Source organism: Castor canadensis, chromosome 6 (genome assembly GCF_047511655.1).
Source record: "Castor canadensis chromosome 6, mCasCan1.hap1v2, whole genome shotgun sequence".
Taxonomy (NCBI): Eukaryota; Metazoa; Chordata; class Mammalia; order Rodentia; family Castoridae; genus Castor; species Castor canadensis.
The window spans coordinates 948,236-966,890 of record NC_133391.1 but is presented as its reverse complement, the minus strand read 5'-3'; the positions used below and the strand labels follow the sequence as shown (position 1 = coordinate 966,890).

Below are 18,655 nucleotides of genomic sequence, written 5' to 3'. Positions count from 1 at the left end.
GTCCTGTGTCTGTGATGCTGAGGTCCACTCTGAATCCCAATCCTCGCTGACCCCCATCCCAGCTTGTGCTGAGTTGTGTTCACGACTCCCAAGCCAAGCTGAATCCCAGAGGCCCAGGCTCCCGTCCCCCACTGCCGCCCTCCTCGCTGTCTGCTGACCTACGGTGTCATGGGCCGCTGAGCTCTGGTTTTCTGGGGGCATCGTCGGGATCACTGGAGAGTGGGAAGCTTCAGGGCTCAAGGGAGTTTGCAGAGGCTGAAGAAGGTGCTAGAAGATGTTGGTTAGTTTTTCCCCACCCTCCCCGCCTCCACTGGGAGAAAAAGCTCTGAGCCTGGAAAGGATGGACAGAGGGACCAGATGGACACAGATCACAGTGGACTGCCACAGGCACCCGTGGCCAGGAATGGCCTCACAGACACCCCGTCCCCAGCCCACTGACTCTCAGAGCAGCAGAGGCTGGGGTGGCGAGGGGGCGCGGGATGAGTTCTGTGAGCGCCCAGACTTAGCAGTTCTCGGGGAAGCGCAGGTGCAGCTTAACCTACAAATGCAAAATTATGGTGATGAGGAAGATAGATATTTGATGAGGCAGAGTCTTGGGGGAATCGGATTTTGGCTGACGTGCAAGAAAAAGGCAGAATGGGGGAGGCCAGGAAATGCGGGGGCCCCGTGGGGAAGGCAGGTGTGGAAGGCTCGGAGCGGGCGGGGGTGGCATGACAGGAAGTGCCTCCCACAGCCTCGGGCCCTCGTGGGGGTCCCAGAAGGACGCCTGCTGCCAGAGAGCTGGCCCTGGGTGGGGGACTGAAAAGAGCAGCCTGTCCTTGCTTCTTGTCCATCATGCAATAAGTGTGCACCTACTGAGTACTCCAGACCCCATGTAATGAGGGTGTGGCTCAAGGGCAGACTTTGCCCAGCATTTAGGAGGCCCTGGTTCCATCTCCAGCACCCTGCTTGGGAAGTGACCTCAGAAAGTCCACAGCGGGAGACGCTGTGGGAGGACGCCTGTCCGATCCCACTGGCCAGGGCCACACTAGACCACGCTGGAGGTGCTGGTGAAATAAGGGGAGCCCAGCACCACTGTGGGGGGCCTCTCGGTCCATCTCACCAGCTCCTCCACAGCTTTGCCTCATGCTGGGACCAAGAAAACCTGGGGGCCGGGTGACCTCCTCGCGGCCAGGGACAGTACTCAAGAACCCAGGTTACAGGTCCCGGGCTCTGAGCAAAGGCTGTGTTAAAAGACAGGGTTGTCCAAAAAACTAGGACTGCAGGGCGTGCGTGCGTGTTTAACCGAGAGCGAGACCGACACAGAAACGCTCGGAAACATCGCCCCATCTCCCGCCTGCCACGTGGAGGCCCCGGGAAGCCCGTGGTCGGATTCAGTCCAAGTCCAAAGACCTGAGAAGTGGGAGGGGGTGTGGGGGGCTGTCAGTCCCACGGAGGCTTGCATGACACGTGAGCAGACACGGTGACGTCCAAGCCAGAGGAGACGGTGCCCCTGCTCAGGAAGGCGGAAAGCGGTCTGTCCTTCTCTGCCCTGCATGGGCTGGGGGTCCTTTACTCCCCCCAACAGTCAGACGCCGTCGCTCCTGGAAATGTCCTCACGGCACGCCAGGAGGGGGCGCTCTCTCGGCTATCTGGACACCCTTTAGCCCAATCGTGTTTATTTGCTCGTTTTTGGCAGTCCTGGGGTTTGAACTCAGGGCTTCCTGCTTGCTGGGCAGGTGCTCTGCCACTTGAGCCCTTTGTGCCCTGGTTTCTTTGGAGATACGGTCTCACTTTTTGCCCAGCTCAGCCTGGACAGGCCACAACCCTATTTTAAGCTTCCCGTCTGGGGTAACAGGTGCGCACCACCACGCACGGCTCTTTTCTGTTGAGATGGGCTCTTGCGAACGTTTTTTTTTTTTTTTGGCCTGGGCTGGCCTAGAATCTTGATCCTCCCACTCAGCCTCCCAAGTAGCTGGGATTACAGGTATGAGCCACCGGCGCCTGGCAGCCCAGTCCAGATGGACTCAGGAACAGGACTGCCCATGGTGGAGCTCAAAGCCTTGTGGGGGACATGAATCACCAGGCAACCGTCCCACAATGTCATTGGGGCCAGGTGCGGGGCCCCTGCCTTGCTGGAAGAAACCAAGGAAGGCTTCCTGGCAGTGGTGGCTTTGGCTCTGACTTCATCAAGATTCTCTGGGCCTCAGTTTCTCCATTTGTGAAATGAGACTGAGACATGTTGACGATGACAGGTTCAACCAGTGCCCAGAAAACTGCTGCTTCTTGGGGACACGCCCAGGGGGCCTGAGAGGACACATCTTTTATGGGCTGCCTCACTCCAGGGGGGGAGGGAGAGAGAGAGAGAGACAGAGAGAGAGAGACCTTGAGCCAGTTGAGCTTCCTGTCCACTTGACTGGGACAAGGGTGCCCAGGTGGGCCACCCTGGGGAGGCCCAGGGACATAAGCTTTAGGACCTGGTTCATCCGCCCTCCCCAGTGTGGGGACACCATCGAGTCCGCAGAGGGCAGAGGAGACAGACGGTCACGTCTTCCTGCCTGGCTGCCTGAGCGTGGCACCGCGCTTGTCCCCGTGACCCCTGGGATCCCACGTCGGCTTTTGGACTTGGGCTGAATTCACCACCGGCTGCCCTAGGGCTGCAGCAGGCAGATGCAGTCACAGACCCCTCGGCCGCCCTCACCAGAGTCAAAAATCCTAAATGTCCTTTTGTGTGTTGGTCTCTGGGGAACCCCGGCTGCACGCACCCCACTTCCTACTGGAACCTCCTGAGGTCACCTCCTGGAGAAGGTCATCCCAAGATGACTTCCCTGGGGATCCCCACCCAAGACAGCCCTGAGCCCTCCAGAGACCACCCACCGAAGGCTGTTTCCCAGGGAGGAGAAGGCTGCGGGTAGCAGCCGGTGGTTCCAGAAGTGACAACTCAGGGACACCGTGACTGTACAGGGAGCAGCTGTGTGGCTTGGGATAGGTCACCCAACCTCTCTGAGCCCGTTTTCTCCCCCTTTTTTTTTTTTTTGCGGTACTGGAGTTTGAACTCAGGGCTTTCACCTTGAGCCACTCCACCAGCCTTTTTTGTGATGGTTTTTTTTTATTACTCATATGTGCATACAACGCTTGGGTCATTTCTCCCCCCTGCCCCCACCCCCTCCCTTACCACCCACTCCGCCCCCTCCCTCTCCCCCCACCCCCTCAATACCCAGCAGAAACTATTTTGCCCTTATTTCTAATTTTGTTGAAGAGAGTGTGATGGGGTTTTTGAGATAACATCTTGCAAACTATTTGCCCAGGCTGGCTTTGAACCACGATCCTCCTGATCTCTGCCTCCTGAGTGGCTGGGATTACAGGCGTGAGCACCAGCACCTGTGAAAAGGGGTAAGACTCGCCCTGTTGGAGTACTCACCAGGCATTCGGGTGGCACAGATGTGGCAGGTGTCTCCCTCCTGTCGTCACCCACCACTCCACCTCTGAAGTTCTGTGTGACCCAGATGCATTGCTTTGCTTCTCTGGGCCTCAGCTTCTGCCACCGTTCCACAAGACGGTCAGACTACGTAGACAAGGCACCTTGAGCTCAAAGGATGCTGAGGAAACATGGCCCCTCTGCCCTGGGCTGCAGAACAGGGTTTTTCCCCAGAAGGAACGAGGGAGAGCAGCCTCTGGGATGTGGCTGGGACTCTGCTCCTGTCCCCGCCTTGTCTTGCTCTAGGCACGGGGACAGGGAGGACACAGGCCTTCTACGTGGATCTCTGCCCCCGTGGGGTGCCCGCGTGGGGTGCTCCATGGGAGCCACCAGCCACCCCACCCCGCTGCTCCTTTCACCTCAGAAGCTGCATCCTCCTCCGCACCCAGACTGCTGTCCATCCCCCACAGCAGCCGTGTGACAGAGACTCGTGTGGCTAGGACAGGCGGGGGGCCACAGGGCTGCCTGAGGACAACCTCACATGTCAGGGCTGGCCTTCCCCTGCCTGGCGGCCCTGGGCAGAGCTGGGGCAAGTTGACCAGCCGTCTGTGCCCTGGTGGCAGTGTGCAGGATCTACTACAGTCCATCACCCACAGCAGCCCAGGGAGGGATCCCAGCTCCAGGCCTGAGTCCTGCCAGCTGTGGTGACCACGGCTTGTCCTTTCTGCAGCCCCAGCAAGTGTGTGCACAAGTCCTGGGGCAGGGAAGACAGAAGCCCTGTACCGTGTAGGCTCCCCTGGCATGGAGGACAGGAGTCATGTTCCCAATGTGTGTGGCACACTGAGCCCTCGGGGTGGAACTCCAGGGCCCGAGGGATGAACCAGCAAAGCAGGTCACCCAGCGTCCCTTAGAGCTGGGCAAATCTGTAAGGCTGCTGGTCCCAGGGCAGTGGTGGAGCCGGACACAGCACCCCCACACCAGGCTTCAGAGGAAATGAGAAACACCTGGGTTCCCAGCCAGCCCCCCAAAGCCCTGATGGAGGAGGAGATGGACGAGGAGGAGGATGAGGAGGAGGAGGAAGAGGAGATGGAAGAGGAGGAGAAGATGGAGATGGAGGAGGAGTAGGAGGAGATGGAAGAGGAGGAGGAGATGGTGGAGGAGGAGATGGAGGAGGAGGAGATGGAGGAGGAGGAGATGGAGGAAGAGGAGGAGATGGAGGAGGAGGAGGAGGAGATGGAGAAGGAGGAGATGGAGGAGGAGGAGATGGAGGAGGAGGAGGAGATGGAGGAGGAGGAGATGGAGGAGGAGGAGATGGAGGAGGAGATGGAGGAGGAGGAGGAGATGGAGGAGGAGGAGATGGAGGAGGAGGAGGAGGAGATGGAGGAGGAGGAGATGGAGGAGGAGGAGATGGAGGAGGAGGAGGAGATGGAGGAGGAGGAGGAGATGGAGGAGGAGGAGGAGGAGATGGAGGAGGAGGAGGAGATGGAGGAGGAGGAGATGGAGGAGGAGGAGATGGAGGAGGAGGAGGAGGAGATGGAGGAGGAGGAGATGGAGGAGGAGGAGGAGATGGAGGAGGAGGAGACGAGGAGGAGGAGTCCAGTGTCACCTTAATGAAACCATGTCACCCCATAATAAAGACCTCATGTACCTGCAGTGACACTTAGCAAATCAGGCACAAATAAATAGCTGGGGTCCAATTGAATTAACCTTGCACTGATCAGCACGGTAACCGAATTATCCTGGGCCGAGCGAGATTAAAAGCCGGGCGCGGGCTGGGCTCACTGGGACGGAGGGTCCCTGGCCTAACGAGTTTAAGTCACAGCCTGAGTGTCTTTTGGCTGGCTTCGGCGTCTCCGGGGACCACAACCCCCGGGACTGCAGCGGAGAGCACAGGCGGGCAGAGGGAGAAAAGGTGGCAGGCGAAATGGAGCGAAAAGTGACTTCTGAGGGACACAAGCTGCCCTCCTTGCTGTCGCTCTGTCTGCACCAGAGTCAGGGGACCCCAGTGGGATACGTGCAAAGTCCAATGCCAGAGTCACATGAAGGACAGGAGCCACTTGGCCACAGCAGGGCAAGGCCAGGTGAGGGGTGGACACTGTGAAGGTCACTCTTAGTTTTTAGTTTTTATTTTTTGGGTGGTCCTGGGGTTTGAACTCAGCACCTTGCACTTGCTGGGCAGGCGCTCTACAGCTTGAGCCACGTCAACAGTCCTTGAATGTCACTTTTAGAAGACATGGCGTGGGGTCCCCGCACACAGAGCAGGGAGAGCCACGGCCTTTCATCAATCAGCCAGCAAAATATCCAGGAAGCTTTGCCACACGGGCATGGTGGTGCACGCCTGTAATCTCAGCAACCTGGGACACAGCAGCAGCAGGATCAGGAGATCAAGGTCAGCTGGGAAATGTAGCGAGATCCTGTCTCAAAAGCAAAACACAGACAGACAGAGAGACAGAGAAGGGGAAGGAAGGAAGGAGGGAGGGAGGGAGGGGAGGAGAAGCACACAGAGCGCCCAGCATCATGGGGGAGGCAGCTGTGCACGTGGCCTGTGGGCTGTGCCGTCAGGGAGCATCTGCAGGAAACTCCTGACAATCAGGTGGGGGTGAAGAGTCCTGAATGTGTCACCTGACAGGTGGCTGCATTTGGGAAGTGACAGCAGACACAGCATAGCCTTTAATTCCCGAGGGAGCCATCCCTGTGCGGAGGCGGGATGACGGTCACCAGCAGATCGAAGACACAGAGAGAGAGAAGAGAGCACAGCACAGATCAGCCAGCGTCACCGGGGACCTGTGACGCAGCAGCATGTAGGGACAGTCCCTGCCTCGTTCCCAACCCCGAGGGGCCATGGTCCAGCTGGGACTGAGAGCCAGAGAAGAGTGAGACAAGACGCAGCAGGGGAGGGGGTAAGAACGAGCTGCAGAGCCAGGTGCGGTGGCTCACCCCTGTAATCCCAGCTATTTGGGAGGAGACGATAAGGCAGATGAAGGTTCAAGGCCAGCCCAGGAAAAATGCCTGAGACGCCCCCTCTCAACCAAGAAGCTGGGCGTGGTGGGTGTAGCTGCCGACACAGTTACCCAGGAAACATAAACAGCAGGATTGAGGTCCAGGCACAACATGAGACCCTATCTGAAAACTAAAGCGAAAGGAGGCTCAAGCGGTAGAGTGGCTGCCTAGCCAACACAGAGCCCCAAGTTCAAACCCCGGCACTGTCAAAAAAAAAAAATCCTCACACTTCACAGAACTGTGCTCCAAAAAGGGCCTTTTTCTGCATGAAAACTGTAATTGTTTTTTTTTTAAGCTAAAAACAAAAACAAAACAAACAGCCCTGTTCCTTCAGTGTCCTAGACATAGCCCTGGGAGAGCAGGGCCCTGCCCACTGCTGCCACCCCTTCCTGCAGTCCAGCCCTCTGGGGATGCCTGGCCACAGGGCGAGGGACACTTTGGAGTCCTCCAGAAAGCCCTGGAGAGAAGTGGCTGGGCTGTCAGGGACTTAGAAAGCCCCCTTCTATCTGAGCAGGCCTCCAGGGACAAGGAGCTGGAACTTGTGTGCTCAATCTTGTCTCCCTTTTCTCCAGGGCGACCAGGAAGGTCAAAGCTAAATCTGAGACCTAATAACAACTGCCTGCTGGGCAGCCTGTGTGACTTTTTTTTTCCGTTTATTCATATGTGCATACAAGGTTTGGGCCATTTTTCCCCCCACGTCCCCTATATGACTCTTGTTCCCATCATGGTCCTGGTGACCTCTTCCAAATTCTGCCACCTGGTTCTGATGCTCATGTGGTCCCTGGTCCCGTGCTGATGTCACGACCCTGCCACCGGAGCGCTCTGGCCAATAAACTCCCCAGAAGTCTGTGGGCTGGGCCTGCATCTCGGTCCACACCACGTGGTCAGCAGGGGTCTGTGACACCAAACACAGCTGCCAATAGCTTGGAAGGACAAAGCGCTTTGTCCTTACATGACAAGATGAGGGAGATGCCAGATAAGGAAGGGGGAGAGAGACAGAGAGAGGGAGAGAAGAGACAAGAGTGAGAAGAGAGAAGAGAGGAGAGAGGAGAGGTTCGAGACCAGCCCAGGAAAAATGTCCTGGCACATAAGAAAGACAGAGAGACCAGAGAAGAGAAAGACAGAGACAGAGAAAGAAAGAAAGAAGAGAGACACCAGAGAAGAGGAAGAAAAGAAAAAAGAGAGACAGAAGCAGAGACACCACAAAGAGAGGGAGAGATGGAAAATACAGACAGGCAGAGGGACACAAGGACAGTCCCCTGCCTGGCAGCCCTCCAGCCCTGTCCTGGCGTTCTGTGGCCTCTGCTGCCCCCTGGAGGTGGTCACTGGTAATGCGGGTCTGCACACCGCCCACCTGTCCCCACCCAGAGCTCTCCTGGTCCACCCGGGTGTGTGGGTGCGTCCCCTGGCTCTCGGACTACAAGAACTGCAAGTGTTTTTCTTTCTTCTCCTCTTTTAGTTCTTTTGTGATTATAAAATAAAATTACTAACTATAAAACTTTAAATAGCACACAGATGTGTGAACAGGGAGAGGAAGTCTACCTAATTCTATGCACCAAGCGCCCCCAATGACCTCAGTAGTGTAAGGTCACCCTGGTCTTGGCCACCAGTGGGAGCCCTAACCTTCTAGGACTTGTCTCTCCCAGGCCCATCTGGGTTTTTCCGCAGTGCTTCCCTGGGGCAGGGTCCCCTCCATCTTTCCACACTCTTCAACAGATGGCCTCGTACCTTGGAGGGAGCAGCTGCTCCTGTTCTCACCCCACGCTGCCTGGGCCTGCAGCTACTGTCTCTCCAGCTGTCTGAACTCTGTGGGGAAATGGGTGCAAGGTGCCCACTCACGCATCCACCCATCCATCCGTCCACCCATCCATCCAGCCATCCATCCACTGATCCATACAGGAGAGAAACATTTGCTTGGTGCTTCACTTATCTGCTGGATGAGTGGATGGGTGGATGGGTGGATGGGTGGGTGGATGGATGGGTGGATGGGTGGGTGGATGGGTGGATGGGTGGGTGGATGGATGGATGGGTGGATGGGTGGGTGGATGGGTGGGTGGATGGGTGGGTGGGTGGGTGGGTGGATGGGTGGATGGGTGGATGGATGGGTGGATGGGTGGGTGGATGGGCGGGCGGGCGGGCGGGCGGGCGGACGGGTGGGTGGGTGGATGGGTGGACAGATGAGTCAATTGATAGAGGAATGGATGGGGGTGACTCCAGCACTTTCAGGCAAAGCCCCCCACAGTGCCATGAACGCAGAGTAACATTGGACCTGTGTGCCCTGTGCTGTGGGGGGTGAGCGTGTCCGGGCAGGACGTGGGCAGCTGCTGCTGCAGAAGACTGTGGACTCCTCACAGGTCCAGGCATGCATGGTGTGAAGACTCTAAATACTGTAGCAGCCACAATGACGACAACTGTAGTTCAGATGTGCAGTGTCCCCAAGGCCTGTGTGTTGAAGACTGGTGTCCAGGCTGTGAGGCTGTGGGGAGGAGGCGAAGCCCATTAGGAGCAGGGTTGAGGGAGGACTTCGGGTCACCAGGCTGTGCCTGCTCAGATCGTGGGACCCCGGTTCCTTCCACTCTGTCTTGCTCCCTGGCTCACAGGGTGGCTTTGCTGTGCTGTGGACGTGGCAGTGGACATGACACAAGATCAGCAAGGTCCGTGGGGTGGGAACACCGGGTCGCCTCTTCGTCCTGAGCCCCAGAGAGAGAGGTGCCCATGAAACGAGATAATCACAACAGCAGAGAGCGATCCAAGGCCACCTGGACAATCGTCCCATTTCACAGGTGAGGAAACAGAGGCCGGTCCAGGTGGACAGCCAGCCAGTGCCCGATGGAGGCTCCACTCCCTCGTTCCCTGCCCACAGGCCCGGCCTGGCGCCAAAGGTTTTGCATGTCTTGTTTAATTCTTAGATCCGGTTCAACCCGTGCTTCGGGTGGGGGTCCTGACGCGACACCCGGCTTCCTCTCCTTTCTTTGAAGAAGGGAAAACACTGGCAGTACCGAGTGTGGACCAGCTTTGTCGCAAAGGCTCCAGAGGAACGGCGAGACGGCTTCTTTGCCAGGGAAGATAACCTCGTAAAACAAGGAAATAATTTCAGGAACCGTGCAGGGATTTAGGCTTCATTTCGTAAGGACACAAACAGACGGTGGAGGACATGAGTGCAGTTTTCAGTGTCTGCAGCGAGGGCAACAGAGCGTGGCTCTAGGAACGAAAACATCCCGTTGTTCCAGCTTGACTTGGGCCGAGAACGAGGTGACGCACGTTCTCAGTTCTGTGCCACCATGGCCTCAGACCCGACAACAGCCATTTTCTCTGTGTTTATTGTGTGAGGATCAATAAAAATATTCTGGGTGACACAGAACTGGAAAAGTCATGGCTTCACTCGACCCCACCCCAGCCAAGCCGAGACTGGGCCTAACAGAGAAATAGCTGACTGGCTTCAACTCTGTGCTGAAGATCTTGAAAATTATCTTTGAGGGTCTGGTGCATTGGCTCACGCCTGTAATCGCAGATACGTAGGAGGCAGAGACAAGAGGATCACAGTTCAAGGTCAGCCTGGGTAAAAAGTCAGCAAGACCTCATCTCCACAAACAAGCCAGGCTTGGTGGTGCATGCCTGTAATCCTTGCTAAGTGGGAGGTCATAGGTTGCAGGATTCAGGTTTGAGCAAGTCCTAGACAGAAATGAAAAATAACTAAAGCAAAATAAAAGGGGCTGGGGAGGGAAGCAGAGTGAAGTCTACAGCCTGTGACTCTTCGTGAGTGACGATGGAGACTTCCCGTGGGACCAAAAGCCGCCAGCGAGTGACCGAGATGGAGGACAACGCCAGCACGCGTGACTGAATGACACTTCCGCGAGACGTTCTAAACATCCAGCGATTGAGAGAGGCTCTTGGGAAATCGATGGCACGCTCGAAATCAAAACCCACAACCCCACTCCTCTTTCTAACTGAGCTCACAGAATTTGCAGGACAATTTCACAGCCCTACGAATGGCACTCGCGTGCTCACCGCTTCTACAGAGTGACACAGACTCCTCCTCAAAACCTGGCATTTACTGACCGTAAGACAAACTCATGACATCTGGAGGGATTTTCTTTTCTTTTTTTGGCAGTACTGGGATTTGAACTCAGGGCCTTGCGTTTGCTGGGCAGGTGCTCCACCATGGGAGCCATTCTGGCAGCCCCCCACTTTTTAAAAAAACTTCATTGCTTCGAGGCAACTTCTCAGGTTTTGACACTGTTACTATTTGATGTCCTTTTTTTTTTTTTTGCAGTACTGGGGCTTGAACTCGGGGCTTGTACCTTGAGCCACTCTACCAGCCCTTTTTAGTGAAGGGTTTTTCAAGATAGGGTCTCACAAACTATTTCCCAGGCTGGGTTTGAAGCACAGTTCTCCTGATCTCTGCCTCCTGATAGCTGGGATTACAGGCATGAGCCACCACACCCGGCTTGATGTCCATTTTAAATGAATTCACTTAAGGGATCTTTTTCCCCATGGGATTACCCCTCCCCCACCTCGCACAGCAGGCAATGAGACCCTTCCATTCTTCCAAGTGTGTTCGTTCTGTCCACACCGCCGCTCAGGCCACCAGGAGGTCACCTCCCTGGACCAAAAGCATCTCAGCCTAGGACGACCTTTCACCTCTGTTGCCTTCATCCTGGGTCTTTGTCATGGATCAAGGGCAAAACCAGCCAAAGGCAGACAATCCCCTCACATTGCTCTCCAACTTCCCTTCCAAAAAAGCCACGATTTATTTCAGAGGCTTTTGTTTGCATGGGAGTCAGAATTCCTGAAGTTCTTTGTCAGAGAGAGGGGAGAGAGAGAGAGAGAGAGAGAGACAGAGAGACAGAGAGAAAGACAAAGAGACAAGAGAAAGGAAGAGAGGGAGGGAGGGAGGCAGAGAGACAGACAGACAGACAGAGATAGAGACATTGAGGCCGGGAGAGAGACAATGCCCAAATACATGAATCAAGTTCAATGCCCCTTCTGAAAGATTCAGGAGGCGAAGCTGTAGCAGGGAGGAGGATCAGAGGAACACAGGCTGGGCCTGAGTCCTGACAAAGCAGCAGGGAGCCAGGGAAGGCAGAGCAGAGAGAGAAAACCTGAGGAGTCTGAGCAGGGAGAGGGTCGGTAGCACGGAGGGAAGTCACGCGCCCCTAGGGTAAAGGGGCTACAGAATTACTGTAACCACGTGTGGGTTAGGCCTTGCCTTTTGCCTCTGTAACCTGCTTGCAAGGGGACACAGGGGAGACCCCTTTGTCCTCGGGCGCAGCCTGTGGACACGAGAGCCCTGGGTCTGTTCAGCAGAATAAAGCGTTAAACTTAGTAAAGGCTAAACTGCCTCAGTGTCCCCTGTCTCAGCTGAGATTCCCGCAATCACACAGGCAGCTGGGCTGGGGCGCGGGTGGACAGACTTGTGCTTCAATCTGGGGCTGAGACACGGGTCACCTTCTCCTTGTTGGGTTTGGCGCCGGGAAAGCCTCAGCTTCCCCTATTGGGGTCCGGGGTTCACCACCCCTCAAAAAGACACTCAGGATAACGTAAGCCACAAAGCGAGGTTTATCTCCAGCCAGCTGGGGTCCGGGTGTCCGCCCGACGCAGTGGGTTTCAACGAGGACCCCGAATACAAAACTCAGGCTGCTTTTATATTTTTTAGACATGAGTCGCGGTCACACAGCAATTTTTATGGCCCCTGGGGTCACATTCTTCTGGCATCTCCCACATCCTGGCGGGGGCCAGCTTACCTGAAGACTACTTATCAGGAACTGGGTAAACACCAGGTGTCTCAACTCATTGACTCACCACCGTTTAGCAAGATTAACCAGAAACCGTCCCCCTAGTTCCGTAAGCGGCGGCGCGGGTCATGTGGGCCATGGCGGGTTTCAGGCTGCGTGGGCTGCAAGCCTCCAAGGTGCCCTAACGTTTGCACCTAACACCCCGCTGCGTGCCGAGTGCAAGAGCCGCCCACACCGTCCACGCCGCACGTCCTCGGCTGCCACGGTGGAAGCAGCGGGCCTCCTGCGGGCCCAGCGCACCGCGTCCACCCCTGCGCTCCCTGCATCTGCCCCGTCCCCTCACAGGACCCGCGGCGCCCTTCACGCGGAGGAGGCTGCAGTCCCGCCAGGAAACCCTCCAGCGTGGGACCCAGCTGGGCTTTGGGGGCTGCAGGGGCCTCCTGCCTTCACCCGCCTCGGCTGAGGGCCACTGAGGGCCACTGAGGGCCAGGGGCCGGGCCCGGGCAAAATGGGACCCCAGGGTTTCTGCAAAATCGCCTTCTGCAAAAATGCCTGGCATCGGAGTGACAGCTACCACCGTTAGCCCAGCTCACAGCTGGGCTGCCCCACACTGGCTTCCAGCACCCGCCCGGGATTGGGGCGGGGTCGCCAGCGACGCCCTGGTTTAGGGGTTCAGAGCGCTTCCGGCCAGGCGGAACCCAAGTCGCTCACTTAGTTGGTTCCCCCACGGATCAGGTTCCCAACGGCCCGGAACCGGAAGTCTATGGTGTGTACTTCCGGAAGTGGAAGCCTGCGGGGAAGGCGCGCGTGAATCACTTCCGGTGCGGGGGGTGCTCGGTAAGCGTGGGTCCCGCGGGTACGGGTGCGGCTCCCCGAACCCGGGTGTCCTGAACTAAGGGACGGCGACAGTGTCCCCCGCGGGTGGGTGGACGTCTGTCCATCCGGAAGGCGCCAGGCGAGGTCGGTATGGGCGCACAGACCCTTTGTAACGTTTGGACACGGCGTCTCGCTGTGTCGCCCAGGCTGGCCTCGAACTCGGATCCTCCTGCCTCCGCCCCCCCCCTCCCCCAGGGCTGGGATGACAGGCGGGACCGCCCGGCCCGGCTGACAACGCGCGTTTTGTGTCCCGACGTTGTGTCGTGTGATGCCATTCGTTTGGGATTGATTGGTTCCTTTTGCTTTTTTTAAGTTGAAGACGGCGACCATGGAAAACAAGCCGCTGGTGGTGTCCAAGCAGAAGGCGGAGGTGGTGCGCGGGGTCCCCACGCAGGTGGTCTGCACCGCCTTCAGCAGCCACATCCTGGTGGTGGTGACGCAGTTCGGGAAGATGGGCACCGTGGTGTCGCTGGAGCCCGGCCGCGGGGGCGGCGACCTCAGCCAGCCGCTGCTGACCACCCGGGTCCTCCTCGGGCCGGACGAGGTACAGAGCCCGGGCTGCGTGTCCGTGAGGGAGGGCGGCGTGCGCACGCCCGTGTACACGCCTGCATGCGGGCTCACCTGTGCACACGCCTGCGTGACCCTCTGCACACCTGCGCACACACCTGTGCACACACCTGTACACCCGTACACACACCTGCATGCTCGTGTACACCTGTGTACACGCCTGCACGCCCCTGTACACACCTGTGCACACATCTGCATGCCCCTGTACACACCTGCATGCGGGCTCACCTGTGCACACACCTGCGTGACCCTCTGCACACCTGCGCACACGCCCCTGTACACACCTGTGCACACACCCGTGCGCACACCTGTACACCCACACACACACCTGCAGGCTCGTGTACACCTGTGTACACACCTGCACGCCCCTGTACACACCTGTGCACACATCTGCACGCCCCTGTACACACCTGCATGCGGGCTCACCTGTGCACACACCTGCGTGACCCTCTGCACACCTGTGTACACACCTGCACGCCCGTGTACACACCTGTGCACACACCCTGTACACACTTGCATGCGGGCTCACCTGTGCACACACCTGCGTGACCCTCTGCACACCTGCGCACACGCCCCTGTACACACCTGTACACCCGTACACACACCTGTACACCCATACACACACCTGCATGCTCGTGTACACCTGTGTACACACCTGCACGCCCCTGTACACACCTGTGCACACATCTGCACGCCCCTGTACACACCTGCATGCGGGCTCACCTGTGCACACACCTGCGTGACCCTCTGCACACCTGTGTACACACCTGCACGCCCGTGTACACACCTGTGCACACACCCTGTACACCCATACACACACCTGCACGCTCGTGTACACACACCTGTACACCCGTGCACACACCTGCACACCCGTGTACACACCTGCACGCCCCTGTACACCTGTGCACACACCTGCACACTGGTGTACACACCTGCACGCCCCTGTACACCTGTGCACACACCTGCGTGACCCTCTGCACACCTGCGCACACACCTGTACACCCGTGCACACACCTGCACGCTTGTGTACACACCTGTGCACACATCTGCACGCCCCTGTACACACCTGCGCACACACCTGTACACCCGTGCACACACCTGTGCACACACCTGTACACCCGTGCACACACCTGCGCACCCGTGTACACACCTGCACGCCCCTGTACACCTGTGTACACACCTGCGTGACCCTCTGCACACCTGCGCACACACCTACACGCCCCTGTACACACCTGTGCACACACCCGTGCACACACCTGTACACCCGTGCACACACCTGCATGCTTGTGTACACCTCTGTACACACCTGCACGCCCCTGTACACACCTGTGCACACATCTGCACGCCCCTGTACACACCTGCATTCGGGCTCACCTGTGCACACACCTGCGTTACCCTCTGCACACCTGTGTACACACCTGCACGCCCGTGTACACACCTGTGCGCACACCTGCACGCCCGTGTACACACCTGCACGCCCCTGTGCACACATCTGCACGTCCCTGTACACACCTGCATGCGGGCTCACCTGTGCACACACCTGCGTGACCCTCTGCACACCTGTGCACACACCTGCACGCCCGTGTACACACCTGCACACACACACGCCTGTGCACACACACTTCCTGTCGTGATGCCGTCTGGTCATGAGTGGCTGTCCATGCTTTGTGACCCTGGACAGTGCCGCCTCTGCAGACTGGTCTTCCGTGAGTCCTTCCAGATTAGAGATAAGTGGAGGGACAGGAACGTAGAGGTGCCTGCCACGTGGGCCGTCTCACTGAGCTCTGAATCGCTGTCGAGGTGAGCGTACCAGTAGTGGCTTAGTGGAGGTGTGGGAAGCCAGTCAGGGTCCCTGAGGGACACTTAGGAAAGCACCAAGGAAACCCAGGGTTCCCACGGTCACCATGGTTTCTTCCTTCCCCCCAGCCTCTCATCCACGTCTTCGCAAAGAACCTGGTCGCATTTGTGTCCCAAGAAGCCGGAAACAGAGCAGTGCTCCTGGCCTTGGCCGTGAAGGACAAGAGCATGGAGGAGCTGAAGGCCTTGAAGGATGTCATCCGGGTGTGCCAGGTGTGGTGACCTGCAGTCAGCAGGACCAGGTGGAGGCTGGGTCCCCTACCAGGGTATCCAAGACCCCTCCTCCGAGTCAGGAGGAGCCTCTGTGCCTTAGCCTTCGAAGCCAGAAAAGACATTCACATGGCGGGCAGACGCCCGCAGGTGGTGACTGTCATGGCGGGTGGTGGAGCAGGGAGTGGCTCTCAGAGGGACGGGTGCATCTGTCTCAGTGACAGATGAGTCAACCGGTGTGGCTCCTGGCCCCCAGAGCGCAGTAGCACTCAGAGATTATTTTTTAATAAAAGTAAATATGTGTTCTTCAAATACATCAGTGCCCCTAACGACGCTGACAACAGCCTAAGTTCAGTTTAGCGCCTCGGTGGAAGGTGGCTTTGTGGTGGCAGCGGTGTGGTCTGAGGCTGACGGACGAGTCCCAGGTGTGGGTGGTGTGGTTTCTTTCTTCCATGTGTCTTCGTGCTCCTCTGCCATGACCCTCAGTGTCAGCTCCGCTCAGCATTTGGTTCTGTCACTGTGGACACAGGCCGGGCCTCGGGAGCCACAGCACAATGGGAGAAGGACGTGTGCAGAGGTTGCCTGTGACCGACTCAACCAGGACAGGCAGCACTGTGGTTGGGTCACTAACACATGGCTGGACGTGACAGGAGTTTGAGGTGACAGGAGGTTGAGGACCTTTTGTGCTGAGGCAGTGCTCCTGAGCTTGGTGCATGGCACTGTAGCTTGAACTTGGCCTCACGTCTGCCAGGCAGGTACCGTACCCCTTGATCCTCAACCCCGGCAAAAATGCTTTGTTGATTTATTTTTGCACTTTTGAGGTTTGAACTCAGGGCCTTCACCTTGAGCCACTCCACCTGTCCTTTTTTTGAGATAGGGTCTCACGAACTGTTTGCCTGGGGCTGGCTTTGAACTACAATCCTCCTGATCTCTGCCTCCTGAGTAGCTGGGATTACAGGCGTGAGCCACCAGTGCCTGACTCTTTAGTTATTTTTCTCATAGGGTCTCGTGCTTTTTCCTTGTCTGGCCTGGACCACGATCCTCCTGTGTAGCTGGAATGATGCACACACGACCCTCAGCTTTTTGGTTGAGATGGGGTCTTGCTAACTTTTTTTGCCCAGGCTCAACCTTCTGTATCTCCACCTCCTGAGTAGATGGGTTATAGGTATGGACTTCTCCCGGTTGGATCTGTGCTTTGGAAATAATTCCATGGAAGTGTTTGCAAGGATTGGCATGGCCAGGGTCAGGCTGTTTGTGTCCCAGAGTCGGCCTGTGGGTTCCCGAGCCTCAGGAGTGATAGCTTGGGACCCCAGGCTCCCCCCTCCTGCCCCAGCCAGTGATGTGTGGCTGATGGCACCCGAGTTGGGAGTTCTGAAGCTGGTGCACTGCAGACTCCAGTGAGAAGCAGAGTTGGCTGGGGTTGGGTCGGGTGTGCAGGTCACACAGCAGAGCCAAGAACGAGCAAATGCTGTGCCTGCCTAATGCCGTGTGCTCGTGAAGCCAGGAAGGAGTGTTTTATCCGTTTCTCTGAACCCAAGGCCCTGTGGTCCTACCTTCAGGAAGCTTCCTAGGACAGGAGGTGGGCAGGTGTGCTCTCTCACTGCTGTGCTTAGAGCGAGACTAGAAGACTGAGTGGCCTTGAGGCTCATTCCTTCTGCAGGCCGAGTGCCCGCTCTGTGCTTGAGCCCTGTTTCCCTGCCCATGTGTCGCTCCTGGTCTCTCCAGTGTGTCGTCCAGGGGATGTGTAAGCTCAAAATTCCAGGAGAATGACAGTCCTTGTGGAAATCCTGGCTGACTCCTTGGAAGAGGTGTGAAGGCTACACACCAGCTGAGGAAGTGAGAGGGACCCACCAGGCCACTCCCCACCAGTGGCTCCTAACCCAGCCCTGGCAGTCAGGACCTTCAGCCCAAGCACTTCCAGGCCTCTTTGTCCGTCCTACAGATCCCTGTCCCCTCTGCATCCCCTGGGTAGGCTGGCGTTGCAGTTTGGTGGCTCCCATGGCCGGCCCAGCAGCCTCCCCTCTTCCACACTCCTGTGGAACCTGCCAGCAGCCTCAGGGCTGGACCAGCATGAGTCTCAGACCTCAAAGAAGAAGGGAGGACAGGCGCGGGGTGTGCAGTCAGGCCACCTCTGGGAAGGACCGCGGGGTGTGCCATCCTCAGATCAGTGCCCTAGAGCAGCACTGGGGCAGAGGGCTCTGTCCTGTGACAGCCTGTAATTCGTACTCGTCACCTGAGAATCAGGTGTTGGTGGATGAAGAAACGGAGTCTGGGTTGGGCTCAGGGCAAGGTCCAGGTTCCCATTTGCACTTGGGTCTCTGATTTGGTTGAAAAGGCTCGCTGGTGACACGTCCAGCCTCTGCAGCAGCACTGCTCGCGTCTGCGTTTTCCAGACGAGGAAATGCACAGAGGCTGTGGAGCCTTTCCTGAGGAGGAGCTGGGATCTGAGCCCAGGCAGCGCCCTGTTCGCCACCCCTGCCACCGGGCCTCAGTGACCCCACCCACTTGGCGGACCTGACAGTTGTTTCAGTGCCAGGCCTGGTTTTGCCTCGAGGCTTCTGTCTGGTTTAGTTCAAGCTCTTCATTTTGGGGCCTCTTAGATAAGTGGCGGCATCGGTAGTGGAGGCTCAGGAAGTCGGGAGGTGCCCTGAGATGCTGCAAGATAAGGGGGAGCCAGGGTCAGAATGGCCGACAGGTGTCATTTGCCTGGCCCCACAGCCCAGAGGACACCTGCCTCACGGTCCTGACCCTGGCCTGTAATTGAGCCTGACTTTTAAGGCAGACTTCTCACAGCTGTGAAACGCCCTCGTCACCCACGCCTGCACCTCCTGCTGGGTCCACACCATAATGAGGCCCTCGGCTGGACTCAGGCTGGACGTGGTGCCTGGCCTGCTCCCCTGTGCCCCCAGCTGTTGTAATTCGGGAAGCTGAGGTCCATGGAGCCTCGGGGTCCCCGGGCAGGGCTGGGCTGTCTGCTGCGGGGAAGTGGTGACTCCCGGGACAGGGCGGGGAT

General features: G+C 57.6%; 1 protein-coding gene across 2 annotated transcripts; it reads left to right on the top strand.

Annotated features, from left to right (window-relative positions):
- The first annotated feature begins 12,789 nt into the window (after window positions 1-12,789).
- Psmg3 (proteasome assembly chaperone 3) lies at window positions 12,790-15,956 on the top strand. Of its 2 annotated transcripts, none has more exons than XM_020181360.2 (3): window positions 12,790-12,969; window positions 13,322-13,552; window positions 15,502-15,956. In XM_020181360.2, exons 2-3 carry the CDS (start codon window positions 13,337-13,339, stop codon window positions 15,652-15,654), a joined length of 369 nt encoding a protein of 122 aa, XP_020036949.1. In that variant the 5' UTR covers window positions 12,790-12,969; window positions 13,322-13,336; the 3' UTR covers window positions 15,655-15,956. The 2 variants fall into 2 exon arrangements, with proteins under 2 accessions (XP_020036949.1, XP_020036948.1); XM_020181359.2 differs by having other exon boundaries at window positions 12,958-13,092.
- Window positions 15,957-18,655: the final 2,699 nt, after the last annotated feature.

Coding starts and splice junctions, on each gene's coding strand:
- Psmg3 (XM_020181360.2), top strand. CDS start 13,337: ATGGAAAACAAGCCGCTGGTGGTGTCCAAGCAGAAGGCGGAGGTGGTG. Junction 13,553..15,501: donor TCCTCCTCGGGCCGGACGAG/GTACAGAGCCCG, acceptor CCTTCCCCCCAG/CCTCTCATCCACGTCTTCGC.